This window comes from Heloderma suspectum, chromosome 3, assembly GCF_057233095.1.
Source record: "Heloderma suspectum isolate Gila_16-S chromosome 3, 16-S_ref, whole genome shotgun sequence".
In the NCBI taxonomy this organism is placed as follows: Eukaryota; Metazoa; Chordata; class Lepidosauria; order Squamata; family Helodermatidae; genus Heloderma; species Heloderma suspectum.
Window position 1 is genome coordinate 843,438 of NC_139460.1, and position 18,902 is coordinate 862,339.

The following is an 18,902-nucleotide window of genomic DNA, read 5'->3' on the forward strand; positions in this document are numbered from 1 at the left end:
CGGCGCCCGTGACGTCGCTTCCGGTCTGTCTCGGGCCCAGCGCGCATCCGACGCCCGGAGCCTCCGGGGCCGGGCCGGGCCGCACCGCACCCCAGCAGGTGGGTGGCGGGCGCGCCGGCGCGGACGTGGCGCGGGCGGCTGTCCGGGCGCGGAGGTGCCCTGGCGGAGGGGCGCTGCCCGCCTCGGGCTGGGCGGGCCGGGGGCTGCGCGGCGGCGGCGGCTACGCTCGGCTCGGCTGGCCTCCCGCCCCGAAGCACTGGCGCGGGCCGGGCCGCGCTGCTGCCGAGGGGCGGCCCCGGCGGCGGAGGACTCCTCGGGCCGCGCGGGGCCCTTCTCCGGGCCAGGGGTTCGGAGCGCCCTCCCGCGAGGAGAACCGGCCGGCCGGGCCAGCACGTGGAGCGGGGGGGCCGCCCTCCCCAGCCCGGCCGGCCGGCCTTGGAGGGGCTCTCCGTGGCGGGAGGCCGCCAAGCCGAGACTGGGCAGCCACCTGTCAGGGAAGGTTGAAGCCCGGCTCCTCCGCTGAGCAGGAGGTTGGGCTCCGCGGCCTCGGTGGGCCCCCTCCCAGCTTTAGGAGTTCAGAGACGGGCAGCAAAGATGATCAGGGCGCCAGAAACTAAGTCCTTTGCGGAAAGATGGAGGAACCAGGGATGTTTAGCCTTGAGAAGCCTGACGGGGCATATGGTAGCACTTTTCCAGTACCTAAAGGTTGTGGCTCTGAAGAGGGCCGCAACCTGTTCTCTGTCATCTAAGACTGTAGGACAGGAAGTAATGGGTTTAAGCTGAAGGAAGGCGGATTTCGGTTGAACATCAGGAAAAACCTCCTACCAGTCGGAGCAGTTAGGCAATAGAACCAGCTGCCCCAGGAGGCGGTGGGCTGTCCATCACTGGAGGCATTCAGGCAGAGATGCTGGGACCTGCATTCCTGCACTGAGCAGGGGGTTGGACTCAGTGGCCTAAATGGCCCCTTCCAACTCCCAGATTCTATGATTATTTATTTGCAATATTTATATATCCTCCTTCATTATGAAATCACAGGGTGTGCAGCATTCATTAAAACAACGGTTGAAACAAGCTCAAACCACAGTAAAAGGGCTTCCAAGCACCCAGGCCTCCCTGAAACATCTTGCAGTTGGAGATACTGGGAGGGCTGGGCTTTGGGGCAGGGGGGCGAGGGAGTCTTTGCCAGACCTATGCAGTTGCAGTGTTGACGGCATGCTTTGAGGGGCAAAGTGGTGATCAAGATCGGCTCTGAGGTGGTTTATCTTCACGATTCCATGCGAGAGCCATGTGCTGAATTTCAGAGCCATTCCATTGGCATAGTTGGGGATCCAGGCCTTGCAGACATCCCTGGGAAAGAGACAGATGATCCCCATCTGCTCTTCATGTGGCATTGGTTTGAGCTGGAGGGGCGGGGGGGCTTGTTTGCTCAGCACCTGGAAGGGTTACGTGTCTGGTGCTTGCTTTCACATCAGTGGCTGCTGGCGTGTTCTTCTGTCAATAGGTGGTCGAGCTGACTCACCTGGCCAGAAGTGTCCAGTGTTCCTGGTGTGATGGGGGAGCTCCTGGGTTGCTTCATGTACGTGTCAAGGCATCTGGGGGTGACATGGGGCTGCCCATGTTCTAAAATTGGCTGATTGCGTTGGTGGGAACTAGTGGCCGCTTCCGTCTGAGTTACCCCAGTGGTAATGATCTGTGTGTTTCCAGCACAGGGCAGAAGCATCAGGCCTGGTCCAGCTCTGCATTTGCTGCAGGAACTGAAAGGCTCTTCCCTGTTTGCCCTAGAAAGCTGAGCCAATACTTCCCTGTTGTGTCTCGTCGCTATATAGGTCCTGCCTAGCTCCTGTGTGGCAGCTGTGCATGCAATGCAAGGGGACAGGGAGCAGCCACAAGAGAAGGCAATACCCTCAACCTGTCCTGCTCATGGGCTTAATCCCGTGGGCATCTGGCCAGCCGCTGTGGGAAACAGGAGAATACTGGGCTAGATCAGCCAAGGGCGTAACTCATTTTAAGGCAGCTTCTGATGTTGCTGTGACTGCTGGTTTCACCTGGGCACTGTGCGTGTATGTGTGTGTGTGTGTGTGTGTGGCCTGGGCGGGGGGAGTCCTCTCAGTGTAGAAATTCAGCCTTATTTTGGCAAGCGAGTTTGTAAATTTAATTCCGGGGGAAGGTGTTCTTGGGCTTCTCTTGCCTCTTCTGCATTTTCAATAAATGCTTGAAGAACAATGGAGGTGTAACATTCCTAAAACTTTGGGCTGGGCGATACATGGGAGGGGTGCTTTGCAGGTGCTGTTGGGACAGGTTGGGGTGAAGTGAGGAGTCTTGGCTGTTTTAGAAGAGAAGGTAGTTAGCAGGTGCTGTATTTTAAAAAAGTACTGTTTGGCATATGTATGAAGTTAACAAGTATACATGCTTTATTTTTTTATCTGAACAATAATTGCGGCTCCACTGTGTGTCAGGCCTGGCATGTCCCCTGCTGCAGCCAAAGATACCTGTATGTATGTGTTTTGCTAATATGAAAGGGTAAAGCGAAGATTAAGAGTGTGAGAAGAGCCGTGTTGGATCAGACCTATTGTGAACTAGAAACTGTCCACGTTGTGTAGTGCACGGAAGGAGCTCTCCTGGCCTTGTGCTGGAGCTTCAGCACTGCGATACCGAAACAGTCTCCTGTTTCTCAAAGAAACAGATTTAGACATTGACATCCTTGTGCTGTAATAATTTAATTGTTCCATGTCTAAAGATAAAATATTTTGCAAGAGGTTGATTGCATTCTTATTCTCATTTTTTCCCACTGTGGGGGTGGTGTGGTGGTAATCCACTGATTTGTGCTCCCTGCCCTCGCTGGCAGTCCCTGAGGATGCCTTCGGTGGGGCCGCCTCATCGTTGATGGGGGCGGGGGGGGGCGCTTTGTCTACATTCAGTAGGATGCAGGAGAGAGGAGAAGGCCTGGAATAGTGAGGGGTGGGGCGAGGACCCCTTTCCTGCAGGCCCCTGCTTACCCCCTCCCAGGGTTAACAGCTCAGCCTCCTGCAGATGATCCAGTGACACAGCTTCTGGCCAGGCCAGACGGTGGGTCCGTGGCCTTCGGGCTCTGCTCTTGGGGGGCTGAAGCATCCAGGTGTCTGAAGGAGCCGGCATTCGGGGAGGTGTGGGTCTCGTGAGCAGTCTGTGGGGTGGCGGGGTGGCAGGGCATGTCCTCTGGATCGGGATGGAGGCCAGGCCAGGCCTGGCAGCTGAGCCCCTCTTCCTGTCCTGTAGACCCCGAGCATGACCGACAGGCTGATGAGCAAGGCGGCCACCATGGAGATTCCCATCCATGGCAATGGGGACTCCAGGCGCCTCGCAGAGGACGACGGTCTGGAGCAGGTAGCTGGGGGGACTGGGGAGACCCTGGCGCCTTGGCTCGCTTCAGTCCTTTGTGCGCAGCGGGTCGGGGGTGGCAGAAGCTGCCTTTGCTGCAGGAGAACGGGGTGGGGGGAGGACTGGACTGGTGAGGTGGGCCATGGGACAGCCCTGCCTTTGGCAGCTCAGGTTCCTGGGGCCACCTCTTGCTTGAAGGAGCATGGGGGCAAAGCAGCCCACGCGTTCGCGCTTCTGCCCCGCCCCCAGCCGGCTGTGCAGAAGGCGCCCCGCTCCGCTGCCGTCTCTCCCAGGCCCAGCGTCGTGAGGCGGCAGAATCACTGTTGCCTGATTCGGGAGCGGTTCCTGGCGTTTGCTCTTTCCCTCTCCAGGACCTTCAGCAGGTGATGGTCTCGGGGCCCAACCTGAACGAGACCAGCATTGTGTCCGGGGGCTATGGGGGCACGGCCGAGGGCATCATCCCCACCAGCAGTGCCATCAAAGGTCAGCCTCTGGAAGGGCCTTGGACGCCTGTGGTCAGGGCGGAGTGAAGGCCTGTCTGTATGTACTGCCCTGCTCTCTCCTGGCCGTGCCCGAGGGCGTTCCATGCCCTGCGCAGGGCAGCAGCCATCTGGAAGCCCCCCTCCCTCCGCTTCCCAAAGCGGATGAGGCAGTGCACACCCCAGGGCCTCTCCAAGTCTTGGGCTTAGCATCGTGTCCCCCCCTCCCCCAGTGAAGGGAAGCAGGCAGGCCATCCCCAGCACCCTGCGTGGGTCTCCCCATCTGCTCCTTTGGACCATCGCGTCACAATCCTGCCTTCGTGTCTCCATGTCCATCATGGCTCATCAGCCCCTCCCTTCATGTTCTCTTGCACCCCTCCATGCCCCCGCCCGCCCCACGTCTGCCCTGCCTCGGGCCCCTCCATTTCAGGCTCTCTCGCTCCATCTCCCCCACCCCGAAGACTGCTCATCTCCCCCAGCCCGTCGGCTGCCAGCCGGATAGCCAGCCAGGCTGCTGCTTCCTCAGGTATTGCCCTGCTCCTCCAGCTGGGAGTGGGGGGGATGTGGGCTTGTGGCAGGGGGCAACTGGGACTTCCTTCCATCTCCATCCAGTGGGCTTCTTGACACTCTGAACTTGGGAACGTTGTCTGGGGGAGGGGGCTGCCGCCGCGCCACACGCACCCTGGTGAAGAGTCACCCCTTGCAAATTGCAGGTTCCAGTGTGCACCAGCCTCACCCAAACCCGGCCCTGGTGGGCGATGAAGCAGCCACACGAGGAGTTGCCGTGGAGAAGTTTGACATCGTCAAGAAATGGGGCATCAATACATACAAGGTGAGGCCCCTTTCGCTGGGCGGGGGGGGCACGGGGAGCAGCAGGGGCCTTGGGCCCCTCAAGCCCAGGCTGCTGGGTGGCTTGTAAGACTGAGGAGGGGCTGCACGACCAGCCTGATGGGGTGTGCCCCTCCTCAGGCAGGGCGGGCCTCTGGATGGTGCTGGGCCGCACTGGCAGCTTGGCCCGCATGGTGCCCCGCTCTGCCCTCAAGGGCCAGGCTCGCCACCTGGGGGTGCTGATCCGTCCGGCTGTGTCACTGGGGCCCACCATGGGTCTTCCACGGTGCAAAGTGCTTTCCAGCCACTGTGGCCCTTCCTGGTCCAGCAAGCTTTTGGCCACATCCTGTCCAGACGAGACGACAACAATGCCTCTCTTGCCGGGCTGCCTTGGAGAGCGTCTCGGGAAGCTCAGGATGCAGCTGCCCAGCTGAGGCGATGCTCCAGTGCCGGTCTGGACACCCCGTCTGGTCACTGCCCCTTGGAAAGGGTATTGCGGAGCTGGAGCAGGAAAGGGCAACCTGAATGATCCAGGGGCCGGAGCATCTCCCCTGTGCGGAAAGCTTGCAATATTTGGGGCTTTTTAGCTTAGAAAAAGACAGGTGAGTAGAACAAGGGATGTTTAAAATGATGCATATATAGAGAAAGTGGAGAGGTATAGAGAAAGTGGAGAGGGAGACATTTTTCTCCTTCCATAATACCAGCACCCAACTGGGTCATCCCATGGAGCTAAGTGGTGGGAGATTCAGGAGAGATGAAAGGAAGTCCTTCACACAGCGCAGAGTTAAACTGTGGAATTTGCTACCACAAGATGCAGTGATGGCTACTAATTTGCATGGCTTTAAAAGGGGATTAGTCAAGTTCATGGAGGAAGGAAAGGGTACCAGGCTGCCGTTAATGACTTGGGATCTGCACGCTCACAAGGCTGCCCCTTTCCAGATGCACACGAGGAACTTCCCTAGATGCTGCCTGATCCTTTTTGTTCAGTGCCAGGCAGTGACCTTTTAAGGCCTTGTCTGGATTTGGCTTTATCCTCTCCAGCTGTTTTAAATTAACTTGGATGGTTTTATTGTTCAGAATGTTTTTGCTGTGAGCTCCCCTGGGAGAGTTTGCGGCAAGACAATTTCTCTCAGCCCGCCTTCTCTTTGCTCTGCCCCCTCCCGGCTGATCAGTGCACAAAGCAGTTGCTGTCGGAGCGCTTTGGGCGTGGCTCGCGCACTGTGGACCTGGAGCTGGAGACACAGATTGAGCTGCTGCGGGACACCAAGCGGAAGTATGAGGGGGTGCTGGGCCTCGCCCGGGCCCTCACCAGCCACTTCTACAGCCTCGTCCAGACACAGCACGCCCTTGCCGACGCCTTCTCTGACCTTAGCCAGAAGTCCCCCGAGCTCCAGGTGAGGCCCCCCGCCAAAGGCACTTAGCACCCTGCATGTGCACTCCTTCAGCTTTGTTCCAGTTGGGGCTGGGAGCCCTGCCAAAGACGTTGTGGGGAAAGGGGCCTTTGAGGAGGTGCTTGAAGGGGGTGCAGGGAGGGGAGGCCCTGCAGGTGTTCTGGGTGCCACTTGTAGGCTGAGGCAAGGTAGGGGAAGAAAGGGAGGAATTATTTGTGGAGCCGGAGGCCTCCGGGCAGCTGGGGGCACAAAGCGGCAGCAGAGGATGCAGAGGCTGCAGCTGCCGTTGCTGAAGCATTCTGGAGGCTGAGGCAGTGAGCAGGATGCAGAAGGGGTGGTTGGGGGGCACCCCAGGGATTTCAGGAAGGAAGGGGGCCGTCTGCCCTCCCACTGTAGCCAGATTCCCCCCCCCCCAGAGCCAGGAGTGGGTGGGGGGAGATGGACCCTCCTCCCCCGAGCCAGAAGTCATGCTGCCCCCAGTCACAGGTCGAAAACCAGGCCGGTGGTTGGGACCTGCAAGGAGGCAAGTGCAGAGGGGCCAGAGTGCTGCAGCAGAGCACCTGCTTGGCGTGCCGAGGGACGCCCTGGTTCGTTCCCTTGCAGCACCTCTGTCAGGAGAATCTGGGCGCCGGCAATGGGGAAGCGGCAGGCCATCCTGGGGTCTGAGCAGCCTCCGCTCCTGCGTCACTGTTGTCTGTCCCTCCTGTATGCAGCAATAAGGCTGAGAATGTGTGGCCTGCGCCCCAGATGTCAGCGGGCAGAGTAGCAGTGGGGCGAGCTTCGGTTCCCACATGGTCCAGGTCCAGCAGAAGCAAGAGACGTTCTGCAGCATCCCCTAGTGGGGGGGGGGGGCAGGGTAGCCTTTTTTTTCCGTTGAATAAGTTAGCACCGTTTTGGGGTGGTGGGTTTCTTGTGCTCAAGGCAGCTGGGGGGGAGGCTTCTTCCCAAGCAGCTCCCAACCGCTGTCTCTGCCTGCAGGAGGAGTTTGGGTATAATGCTGAGACCCAGAAGCTGCTGTGCAAGAATGGGGAGACCCTCCTGGGGGCCGTCAACTTCTTTGTCTCCAGCATCAACACCCTGGTCAACAAAACCATGGAGGACACGCTCATGACCGTCAAGCAGTACGAGGCAGCCAGGTAGGGGTGGGGGGGGCGCTGTCCAGCGTGTGCCCTGAGCTTAGGGTGGCGGGAGCAGAGTGCTGCTGGTGCTGCTGTGTTGACCTGGCCAGTCTGATCGCTGCCACAGGCTGGAGTACGATGCCTACCGCACAGACCTGGAGGAGCTGAACCTGGGCCCCCGGGACGCCAGCACGCTGTGCCGCTTGGATGCTGCCCAGGCCACCTTCCAGGCCCATCGTGCCAAGTATGAGAAGCTGCGGGCGGATGTGGCTGTCAAGCTGAAGTTCCTGGAGGAGAACAAGGTGAGGGGACCGGGGGGAGCAACTGCCCCATCCTGCCCAGCCTGGCCCAGCAGCTCTTTCTCCATGGCCCTGGAGGCACGGGGCGCCGCCCTGCACACGGGCCCTCCTTCCTTTGGGCAGTGGCGCCCCGTAGGGCACTGACCGATCCCCTCTCCACAGGTGAAGGTGATGCACAAGCAGCTGCTGCTCTTCCACAACGCCGTCTCCGCCTACTTTGCGGGCAACCAGCAGCAGCTGGAGCAGACGCTGAAGCAGTTCAACATCAAGCTCAAGAGCCCCGGGGCCGACAAGCCCTCGTGGCTGGAGGAGCAGTGAACTCCCTCCCCCCTCCACGGACCTGGACTCTGATCTGGGGTGGGCGGGGGATGCGCCACCTCCCTCCTGAGCCCGGCCGGCCTTCCGGAGGGGCGGGGGCAGAGGGCCCTTGGGGCTCGCCAGCGGGCACAGCGCCTCCCCTCCCAGCCCTGCTGCTTTTCCTGAGGCAGCCTCTGCTGCAGCCTCCCCCACTCCAGGTGGGCTGGGGGCAGTGGACCCCTCCCCCTCCCCCCCCCGTGGCAGTGGTGGTGCCCTCCTGCTGCCCATGCCAGGGGCCAGCAGGGAGGCTCTCCTCCACACTTTCACGCACTCCAGTGGCGGGGTGGGGGGCGGGCCACAGCGGTGCGTTCTGCCCCTCTGTCAAAGAGCCTCTGGCATTTCAGGGGCTTTGGCTGCTTCCTTTCTTCAGGCGCTCATGTCTGGCCACGAGCCTGTCGCAGCCTCACCCTAAACATTCCCGGCCCTGGCCCTGGCCCTGGCCCTGGCCAGACTGGGGCGGGGGCCTCCCCCCGCCCAGCGGACTGTCCTGCCCTGGTGCATGACTCACCAAGGGGCCCTGTGCAAGGCTGCTCTGCCCTCTCCGCAGTCCTGCCCTAGATGTCCGAGGAAGGGGGCTGGCCTTGATGTGCTGCTAGGGGTGGGTAGAAATGGATGGGATGGCGCACCCAAGCGGGGGCCAGCCCCCAGAGCGACGTCTGCCCGGGACCAAGCCGCAGCCTGGCTCCAGTCCTTGAGGATGGGTGCGCCTGCGTCTGTATGTCTGTGTCATGGCCAGTGCCCTGTGTGGTGCTCCTGAGTGGGGCGGGGGCTGTGTGTGGCAAAGGCACCTGGGCCTGACCGGCACGCCTCCCTCCCCGGTCTGTAAAGATTCCAGAATAAACGGTACGACATGGCACCTCCTTTGGTCCTGCTGCAGCTGCCCAGGCAAGGCTCCCGGGCCATTGGCTCTTGTTGCCGACACCTGCAGGGCAGCGAGGGATGGTGCCTTCTCCAGAAGCCCAGGCTGGGCTGTCCTTTGGCCACCTCTCCCCGGCGCGGGAGGGAGGGAGGCCCACAAGCGAGGCTCTGTGAGCAATGGGGGATGGAGGGCGGCCCCGGCTGTGCGCCGGAGCCTCAGCGGGCGGGGGGGCTAGCCAGTGCTGGATGGGGTGCCCTGCTCCCCCCTTGTCTCTCTCAACAGCAGCCTGCGGGGAGTGCTGGAGGGGCTGCCTACGATGGCCAGAGGCATGCTGCGGCTTGGAGGGACCTGGAGGTGCAGGTGTACAGGGACTCAGCGCGCCCAGGCCTTTGGAGGCGCCTTTTCCCAAAGCGCAGCGGCAGGAGCAGCGGCTCCTCCCGCCAAGCCCAGATGCCCTGGGGAGCCCCGTCCCTGCTTTCTCGGCACTCTCCATTTTATGGCGCTCCAGCTCAGCTGTGGTCGCACGCTGTCCTCCCCGCCCCGTGCCTAAATCCCACGCGGCACATTCAGTTCCATTTCAATAAAACGAGCATGACTTTTACTAAGAAAAATGATGGTGTGAGCCAGGATATAGTAACGCTGGAGACAATCAAAAGGGTTGCCTAGAAATAAAATGCAGAATTCTGCTCCTAAGCCTGAAGAAAAGCTGTTATCTGGGATCCCTCCTTCACCCTGAACAGCTCCAGAGTGCTGCATTGCCATGGCAAAGGGGTGGGGGGGACGGCAGCCACTGCTCCATTCCAGATTGACCGCTTTTCCCTTTCCCCCACCGTATCCTGGGCAGCCTGTGTATGAGTAGCTGCACTAGTGTGCAGGCTCGGGAGTGGTTCCAAGAGCTCCATGAGAGGAGAGGCTCCCACAGCAAAGACTCCTACAGCTGCGCGGGGTGGGGGAGTGCGCCAACGAAGCCTCAGGCCTGTGAGGTGTCCAATCCACACACCCCCAGCGACGCCGTGACCCTATTTCCCAGGAGCCCAAAGTCCTCTTCCGCTCCTCATTGCAGCACCCGGGGTGAGGACTGAGCACAGGCGCTGGAGGTGAGATGCGGTGGGCTGGCCCCCTTCGGTTGCAGTCTTGCCCTTTATGGGAAGACCCACAACCCGCCGCCTTCCGGAGCCCAGGTCTGCAGAGCAAGTGCTTGCCGCATGCACACGCGCCTGAGCTCCTCTACAGCCTGTTCTGCTTCTCTGCTCGCAGGCTCAAGTGAGGCACTGAAGCCTATTCAGATGAGATGGCTGCGCTTGCCGAGGGGCCGGGGGAGGCCAGGGAGCAGAGGTGCTGCTGCGCTGGGGTGCTGCTCCACTGGGAAAGGGTCAGGGAGTGAAGTCATAGACTCATAGACTAGGGGGGTTGGAAAGGGCCTACAAGACCATCGAGTCCAACCCCCTGCTCAGTGCAGGAATCCAAGTCAGAGCATCCGTGACAGATGGCTGTCCAGCCTCGTCTTGAACGCCACCAGTGTGGGAGAGCCAACCAGCCCCCTAGGGAATGGGTTCCATTGTCGTATTGCTCTAACAGTCAGGAATTTTCTCCTGATGTTCGGCCGGAATCTGGCTTCCTGTCACTTGAGCCCATTATTCCGTGTCCTGCACTCTGGGATGATCGAGAAGAGATCCTGGCCTTCCTCTCTGGGACAACCTTTCAAGTCCTTGGAGAGTGCTATCATGTCTCCCCTCAGTCTTCTCAAGGCTAAACATGCCCAGTTCTTTCAGTCTCTCCTCATAGGGCTTTGTTTCCAGTCCCCTGATCATCTTTGTTGCCCTTCTCTGAACCCTCTCCAGTTTGTCTGCATCCTTCTTAAAATTGTTTATAATCTGCCCCAGAATTCTCCCAGGGATTTATGTCAGACTGACTGGTCTGTAGTTCCCAGGTTCCCCCTTTTTGCCCTTTTTGAAGATGGAGACAACATTAGCCCTCCTCCAGTCATCTGGCACTTCCCCCATCTTCCATGATTTCTCTAAGAGAATAGACAGTGGTTCTGAGAGTTCTTCTGCCAGTTCCTTTATTCCTCTAGGATGCAGCTCATCTGGCCCTGGAGATTTGAACTCATTCAAAGTCATTAGGTGTTCCTTGACCATATGCCTATCGATCTCAAGCTGCAGTCCTGCCCCTTCAGCCTGTACTTCACCTTTGCCAGGGGGGTCATAGACCCTCTTTCAGGAGAAGACTGAGCCAAATTAGGAATTGAGCACTTCTGTCTTTTCTTTGTCATCTGTTACCATTTTGCCATCCTTATTTAATAGTTGAACCACAATTTCTTTCCTCTTGTCTTTTACTATGCACGTATCTGAAGAAAGCTTTCTTGTGGCTTTTAGCCTCGCTCCCTAACCTCAGCTCGTTCTCAGCTTTAGCCTTCCAGACGCCATGCCTGCAATTCTGTGCTACCTGCCTGTACTCTTCCTTTGTTACTTGGCCTTCCTTCCACTTCCTATATGGGTCCTTTTTTGTTTTCAGGTCTTCTCTAAGCTTTTTGTGAAGTCATATTGGCTTCTTCTGTTGTCTTCCACCTTTTCTTCTTGTTGGAATTGTTTGTCATTGTGCCTTTAGAATTTCCTGTTTTAAAAACTCCCACCCATCTTGGACTCCTTTTCTCATTATAGAGTCGCTTGCCATGGGACCTTACTGATCATTGTTCTGAGTTTGTTAAAATTGGTATTCCTAAAATCCAGAGTATGCGTTTGGCTGCACTTGGTTTTTGCTTCCTTTAGAATCACAGAATCATAGAATAGTAGGGTTGGAAGGGGCCTACAAGGCCATCGAGTCCAACCCCCTGCTCAATGCAGGAATCCAAGTCAGAGCATCCCTGACAAATGGCTGTCCAGCCTCGTCTTGAAGGCCTCCCGTGTGGGAGAGCCCACCACCTCCCCAGGTAATTGGTTCCATTGTCGTATTGCTCTTACAGTCAGGAAGTTTTTCCTGATGTTCAGCCGGAATCTGGCTTTAGAACCAAGAAGTCAAGTCATAACTGCTACTTTATCCACTAAGTCGTCTCTGTTGGTTAGGATCAAGTCAAGGATAGCCGATCCTCTAGTTCCTTCCTCCAGTTTCTGTAGGAGGAAGTTATCAGCAACACAAGTCAGGAATTTCCTGGAGGGCCATGTTTTGCAGAATTTGCCTCCCAACAAATATCAGGGAAATTGAAGTCCCCCATTACTACTACATCATGCTTCCTGAAACATTGGCTATTTGCTTTTCAAAAGTTTCATCCTTGTCTTCTCCTTGATTGGGTGGCCGGTAGTAGACTCCAACCACCATGTTCCTTTTATTCTTTCCTCCATTTATTTTAACCCAGATGCTCTTGACAGGGCTACCATGCTCATCCTCCTGTATTTCTGTGCAGAGATATAGTCAGGGCCAGAAATATTGGAACAAGGATAACTGTTTTGGCAGTTGGCCTCTGTACACCACCACATTGAAGTTGAAAGGAAACACACCCAGATGGGAGCGAAGTCACAACTTTCAGCTGTAATTCAAGGGGTTTGGCAAAGGTGGGGCACTAACCATTCAGGAAGGACAGCCAGTGGCATACACACACCCCCATCATCGGTGGCTCATACGTAATGGAGCGAATGGCTGACAAGCAGCTGCATGGCCAGGTGTGGCCTGTTTCCTGGGCGCAATCAAGCAGGTAAAAGGCCTGGAGGTGGTTCTGAGTGTTACATTTGCGTTTGGTAGCTGTTCACTGGAACTCCCAACATGAGGCCCAAAGAGGTGTCCATGCGAGTGAAGGAGGCCATCATTAGGCTGAGGAAACAACATATACCCATCAGGGAGATCGCAAAAACAGTGGGAGTGGCCAACAAGTTTGGAACATCCTGGAAAAGAAGGAATTAACTGGCAAGCACAACAACGGCAAAAGGCCTGGAAGATCTGCTCATGGTGAAGAACCCTTTCACAACATCTAGCCAGGTCAAGAACGCTCTTGCGGAGGTAGGCATGTCATTGTCAACATCTACAGTCAAGAGACGGCTTCATGAATGTAAATACAGAGGCTTCACAACAAGGTGCAAACCACTGGTAACGCTCAAGAACAGACAGGCCAGATTAGCCTTTGCCAGCAAACACCTAAAAAAGCCTGCCCAGTTCTGGAATAAGATTCTGTGGACTGATGAAACCAAGAGTAACTTGTACCAGAATGATGGGAAGAGAAAAGTATGGAGAAGGAAAAGAACAGCTCATGATCCAAAGCATACCACATCATCTGTCAAACATGGTGGAGGCAGTGTTATGGCATGGGCATGTATGGCTGCCAATGGAACCGGGTCACTGGTGTTTATTGATAGCCTGACTGCTGAGAAAAGCAGCAGGATGGATTCTGAAGTGTATAGGGCTGTACTTTCTGCTCAGATTCAGCTGAATGCTGCCAAACTGATAGGATGCCGCTTCATATTGCAGATGGATAATGACCCAATCATACAGCAAAGGCTACCCAAGAGTTTCTCAAGGCAAAGTAGTGGGATGTTCTTCAATGGCCAAGTCAGTCATCTGATCTCAGCCCAATAGAGCACGCTTTTCACTTATTGAAGACAAGACTAAAGGCAGAAAGACCCACAAACAAGCAGCAGCTGAAGGCAGCTGCAGTAAGGCCTGGCAAAGCATCTCGAGGGAGGAAACTCAGCATTTGGTCATGTCCATGGGTTCCAGACTTCAGGCAGTCATTGACTGCAAAGGATTTTCATCCAGGTATTAAAGGAGATCCTTATGTTTGAAATAATGTTGGTTTGTTCCATTACTTATGAGCCACCAACGGGAGGGGGTGGTGTATGCCACTGGTTGTACTTCCTGAATGGTTAGTGCCCCACTTTTGTCACACCCCTTGAAGGGGTGAAAGTCATGACTTCGCTCCCATCTGGGTGCGTTTCCTTTCAACTCCAATGTGGTGGTGTACAGAGGCCAACTGCCAAAACAGTTATCCCTGTTCCAATATTTCTGACCCTGACTGTACGTATTGTTAACATACAGTGCAACTCCACCTCTCCTTCTGGTCTTTCTGTTCTTTTTGAACAAGTTATATCCTTCAATTGCTGTATTCCAGTCATGGGAGTCATCCCACCAAGTTTCAGTGACACCTATCAAGTCATTCCTTTCCCTATTAAGAGCTCAGGTTTGTTCTGTTTTGTTTCCCATACTCTGGGCATTAGTATATAGACATAGAAGACCATGTGTTTTATAGTCTGGCTTTCTTCCTACATGTTTCTGAAGACTTGTTATTGGGCGCTATTGCAGCTGTTCTCTCTTTTGTGGTGCATGAGCTTTTGTCCATTGTTACCCCCAATTTTACATCTCCCTTCCCTGTAGGATTCAGTTTAAAGCCCTCCTGATTTAAGTTCTTCATGCTGTGGCCAAACACATCCTTCCTAGACTTTGTGAGGTGCAACCCGTCCCTTGCCAACAGCCCATCTTCCAGGAAGTGTAGTCCGTGGTCCCAGAATTCAAATCTCTCTCGCCAGCACCACCTTTGTAGTCATTCACCTGGAGCATTTGTCTTTCCCCTTCTATCCCTCTTCTAACTACTGGAAGGATGGATGAGAAAACTATCCTAAAGTTTCAAGCCCCAAAGTTCTTTCAAGCCCTAAAGTTCTCAAGTTTCCTTCCCAAAGCTTCAAAGTCTGATGTGATCTCTTCGTAGCTCCGCTTGGCGGTATCATTTGTTCCCACATGGATGAGAAGAAAGGGATACTTGTCAGTGGGCTTTATGAGTGCAGGTAACACTTCAGTCACGTCTCTAATCTGTCCTCCCGGGAGACAGCATACCGGGCGAGTCCACGGGTCTTTGCAACATACTTGGGTTTCGATCCCACGCAGCAAGGAGTCTCACTACGACTACCACTCTTCTCTTCTTCTTGTAGGCTTGGGTTTCATCGCCTCTGCTTGACTGACCTTCAGCCTCTTGCTTGCTCTCATGCAGGTTCCCCTGTAATTCTTCCTCTGCAGGCTGTTTTCCAGTCTCATCCTCAAGTACCTGGAAACGGTTCCATAGTTCCAGTGCTTCCACTGGTGTAGAATGGCTTCTAGTTCTTCTGCTCCTGTCACCCTTTTCCCAGGAGTATCTTCTACTCCATTTTTCTTCTCTTCAGCATTTCCCACTTCTGCCTCATCTTGCTGTTACTCTTCAAGCTTCTGGTCTCCCCTTTGCTGCTGTAGTTCCCCCACTCTGTCCGAGAACTCTTTGTGTTCTCTTATTCCCCGGAGGGTCGACACTCGCCGCTCCAGTCCTTTTTCTTCCAGCAGTGTGATCAACTTGCACTTGTTGCACGTCTAGCCATGTTGATCCAGGCAAGAAAACAAACATGGCAAAAACCTTGCAGGTCACCACCACTGGAGAGTCTTTTCCTTCCATAGCCTCTATTCCCTTTATGTTTCTGGCTGTCTGATTGTCCTGGGATAGCCTGTGCTTTGTCCTCTATTCACTGGAGGGTAACAACAGAGTCCTACTGGTATGAAAGTGTCTCACTGGTGTGTGTTACAAGAAATTTTTTTTAAAAAAAAATTGTTAGGGGCCTCCTGCTTGACCTCCCCTGCTGAACTCCTGTTTGCTCGCTCTCTGGGGGCTTGCCTGCTTGCATAGCTGCTGGATCAGCTTCCTCTGCTCTGCTCAGCTGGTCACTGGTAATGTGCAAGACGCCCCAAACCCCAGGCAGAGACGGGGAGGGTGGCCTCAGCCTTCCCCCACATGTGCTCAGTCTCCGTCGGTCATACCCGGCCCCAGAAGTGTCCACCGTGTCAGCACTGTGCTTTCCTGGTGGCCACCAGGCATTTCGGTGAAGCACCTCTGTGCAGCAGCAAGCTGAGGCTACCTGTACTGCCAGACACTGAGGGAGCCGAAGCTTCTGGGTGGAGAAGAGCCGGCAGTGCCCCCTCGTTGCCCCCTTCACCTTGGGGCATTTGCAGTTCATAGAATCAGAATAGTAGGGCTGGAAGGGGCCTACAAGGCCATCGAGTCCAACCCTCTGCTCAGTGCAGGAATCCAAGTCAGAGCATCCCTGACAGATGGCTGTCCAGCCTCGTCTTGAAGGCCTCCAGTGTGGGAGAGCGCACCACCTCCCTAAGGAATTGGTTCCATTGTCGCGTTGCTCTAACAGGAAGTTTTTCCTGATGTTCAGCTGGAATCTGGCCTCCTGTAACTTGAGCCCATGATTCCGTGTCCTGCACTCTGGGATGATCAAGAAGAGATCCTGGCCTTCTTCTCTGTGACAACCTTTCAAGTACTTGAAGAGTGCTATCGTATCTCCCCTCAGTCTTCTCTTCTCAAGGCTAAACATGCCCAGTTCTTTCAGTCTCTCTTGATAGGGATTTGTTTCCAGTCCTCTGATCATCTTTGTTGCCCTCCTCTGAACCCTCTCCAGTTTGTCTGCATCCTTCTTAAAGTGTGGTGCCCAGAACTGGACACAGTACTCCAGATGAGACCTAACCAGTGCTGACTAGAGGGGAACGAGTACTTCCCGGGATTTGGAAGCTATGCTTCTATGAATGCAGCCCAAAACAGCATTGGCCTTTTTTGCAGCCACATCACATTGTTGGTAAATATTCAGCTTGTGATCGACAACAATTCCAAGATCCTTCTCGCTTGTAGTGTTGTTGAGCCACGTATCTCCCATCTTGTAACTGTGCATTTGGTTTCTTTTTCCTAGGTGCAGAACTTGGCATTTATCCCCATTAAATGTCATTGATGTTGTTTTCTGCCCAGTGCTCCAATCTATCCAGATCACTTTGAATTTTGTTTCTGTCTTCCAAAGTATTAGCTATCCCTCCCAATTTTGTGTCATCTGCAAATTTGATCAGCATTCCCTGCACTTCCTCCTCCAAGTCATTCATAAAAATGTTGAAGAGCACCGGGCCCAGGACTGAGCCCTGTGGTACCCCACTCGTTACCTCTCCCCAGTTGGAGAAGGTCCCATTGTTTCATCTAGCCCACTTTGAGCTAGTTTGCTCATCAGGATGTCATGGGGCACTTTGTCGAAACTTCTGCTGAAGTCGAGGTATATGATGTCTACAGCATTCCCACGGTCCACAAGGCAGGTTACTTGATCAAAAAATGAGATCAGATTTGTCTGGCAGGACTTGTTGTTGACAAATCCATGTTGGCTTTGAGTAATCACGGCATTGTTTTCAAGGTGCTTCCAGACTGATTGCTTTATCATCTGCTCCAGAATTTTCCCTGGGATTGATGTCAGACTGACTGGTGTAGCTTTCTTCAGCTACGTGCATAGTAAAAGGCAGAGGAAAGAAATGGTTGTTCAGCTATTAAATAAGGATGGCAAAATGATAACAGATGACAAAGAAAAGGCAGAGGTGCTCAATTCCTACTTTGGCTCAGTCTTCTCCCAAAAAAGGGTCTATGACCCCCCTGGCAAAGGCGAAGTACAGGCTGAAGGGGCAGCATTGCAGCTTGAGATCAACAGGCATATGGTCAAGGAACACCTCATTACTTTGAATGAGTTCAAATCCCCAGGGCCAGATGAGCTGCATCCTAGAGTCATAAAGGAACTGGCAGAAGAACTCTCAAAGCTGCTGTCTATTCTCTCTGAGAAATCATGGAGGACAGGGGAAGTGCCAGATGACTGGAGGAGGGCTAACGTTGTCCCTATCTTCAAAAAGGGCAAAAAGGAGGAACCTGGGAACTACAGACCAGTCAGTCTGACATCAATCCCTGGGAAAATTCTGGAGCAGATCATAAAGCAATCCATCTGGAAGCACCTCGACAACAATGCCGTGATTACTCGAAGCCAACATGGATTTGTCAAAAACAAGTCCTGCCAGACAAATCTGATCTCATTTTTGGATCAAGTCACCTCCCTTGTGGACCATGGGAATGCTGTGGACATCATATACCTTGACTTCAGCAAAGCTTTCGACAAAGTGCCCCATGATATCCTGATGAGCAAACTAGCTCAAAGTGGGCGAGATGAAACAATGATTCGGTGGATCCACAGTTGGCTACAGAATCGGACTCAAAGAGTGCTTATCAATGGGACCTTCTCAAGCTGGGGAGAGGTAACGAGTGGGGTACCGCAGGGCTCAGTCCTGGGCCCAGTGCTCTTCCACATTTTTATGAATGACTTGGAGGAGGAGGTGCAGGGAATGCTGTTCAAATTTGCAGATGACACAAAATTGGGAGGGATAGCTAATACTTTGGAAGACAGAAACAAAATTCAAAGTGATCTGGATAGACTGGAGCGCTGGGCAGAAAACATCAGAATGACATTGAACAGGGAGAAATGCCAAGTTCTGCACCTAGGAAAAAGAAACCAAATGCACAGTTACAAGATGGGGGATACGTGGCTCAACAACCTATTGTGTCCAGTTCTGGGCACCACATTTTAATAAGGATGCAGACAAACTGGAGAGGGTTCAGAGGAGGGCAACAAAGATGATCAGAGGACAGGAAGCAAAGCCATATGATGAGAGACTGAAAGAACTGGGCATCTTTAGCCTTGAGAAGAGAAGACTGAGGGGAGATGTGATAGCACTCTTCAAGTCCTTGAAAGGTTGCCACAGATAAGAAGGCCAGGATCTCTTCTTGATCATCCCAGAGTGCAGGACACGGAATCATGGGCTCAAGTTACAGGAAGGCAGATTCCGGCTAAACATCAGGAAAAACTTCCTGACCGTTAGAGCAATACAACAATGGAATCATAGAATAGTAGGGCTGGAAGGGGCCTACAAGGCCATCGAGTCCAACCCCCTGCTCAATGCAGGAATCCAAGTCAGAGCATCCCTGACAGATGGCTGTCCAGCCTCATCTTGAATGCCTCCAGTGTGGGAGAGCCCACCACCTCCCTAGGGAATTGGTTCCATTGGCTAAACATGCCCAGTTCTTTCAGTCTCTCTTAACCAAACTGTGCATTTGGTTTCTTAACTGTGCATTTCAGTTGCTGCCCAGGATGGCCAGAGGGAGGGGCCTTGGTGCAAATAGAGCCAGGCAGTTTCCTAGATCCCCCCGCGCCGTGATTTTGTCTTTCAGGGCTTCATCCTACAGATGCTCCTTCGCAGAAGTTTGTGGGCTCTTTACGTGGTGCTGTGACCCTCCTGCACTAAATGCCCCTTGATTCGCTTTTAAACAGGTCGCAGATAATGAGCTACCAAATTACCCCCTTGTGTTCCACTTCAGTTTCCTCCCTGAAAAGAGGAAAAGCGGCAAGAAGAGGAGTGAG

The 18,902-nt window shown here is 54.6% G+C and overlaps 1 protein-coding gene across 5 annotated transcripts; it reads left to right on the forward strand.

The window, feature by feature from the left end:
- The first annotated feature begins 16 nt into the window (after window positions 1-16).
- On the forward strand, window positions 17-13,587 carry ARFIP2 (ARF interacting protein 2). 5 transcript variants are annotated; one of them, XM_084842216.1, is made up of 9 exons: window positions 17-98; window positions 1,502-3,363; window positions 3,729-3,840; window positions 4,267-4,362; window positions 4,550-4,668; window positions 5,837-6,058; window positions 7,034-7,191; window positions 7,301-7,475; window positions 7,635-13,587. In XM_084842216.1, the coding sequence occupies exons 2-9, from the start codon at window positions 3,265-3,267 to the stop codon at window positions 7,788-7,790; spliced, it is 1,137 nt and encodes a 378-aa protein (XP_084698342.1). In that variant the 5' UTR covers window positions 17-98; window positions 1,502-3,264; the 3' UTR covers window positions 7,791-13,587. The 5 variants fall into 5 exon arrangements, with proteins under 5 accessions (XP_084698342.1, XP_084698345.1, XP_084698341.1 ...); XM_084842219.1 differs by lacking the exon at window positions 4,267-4,362 and having other exon boundaries at window positions 1,502-2,491; window positions 3,256-3,363; XM_084842215.1 differs by having other exon boundaries at window positions 3,256-3,363.
- The last annotated feature ends 5,315 nt before the right edge of the window (window positions 13,588-18,902 follow it).

Bases quoted from the DNA above. Each gene is read 5' to 3' on its own strand.
- ARFIP2 (XM_084842216.1), top strand. From the start codon at position 3,265: ATGACCGACAGGCTGATGAGCAAGGCGGCCACCATGGAGATTCCCATC. The intron at 3,841-4,266 runs GTCAGCCTCTGG...CCTCCATTTCAG, and splicing joins CACCAGCAGTGCCATCAAAG to GCTCTCTCGCTCCATCTCCC. The intron at 6,059-7,033 runs GTGAGGCCCCCC...CTCTGCCTGCAG, and splicing joins AGAAGTCCCCCGAGCTCCAG to GAGGAGTTTGGGTATAATGC.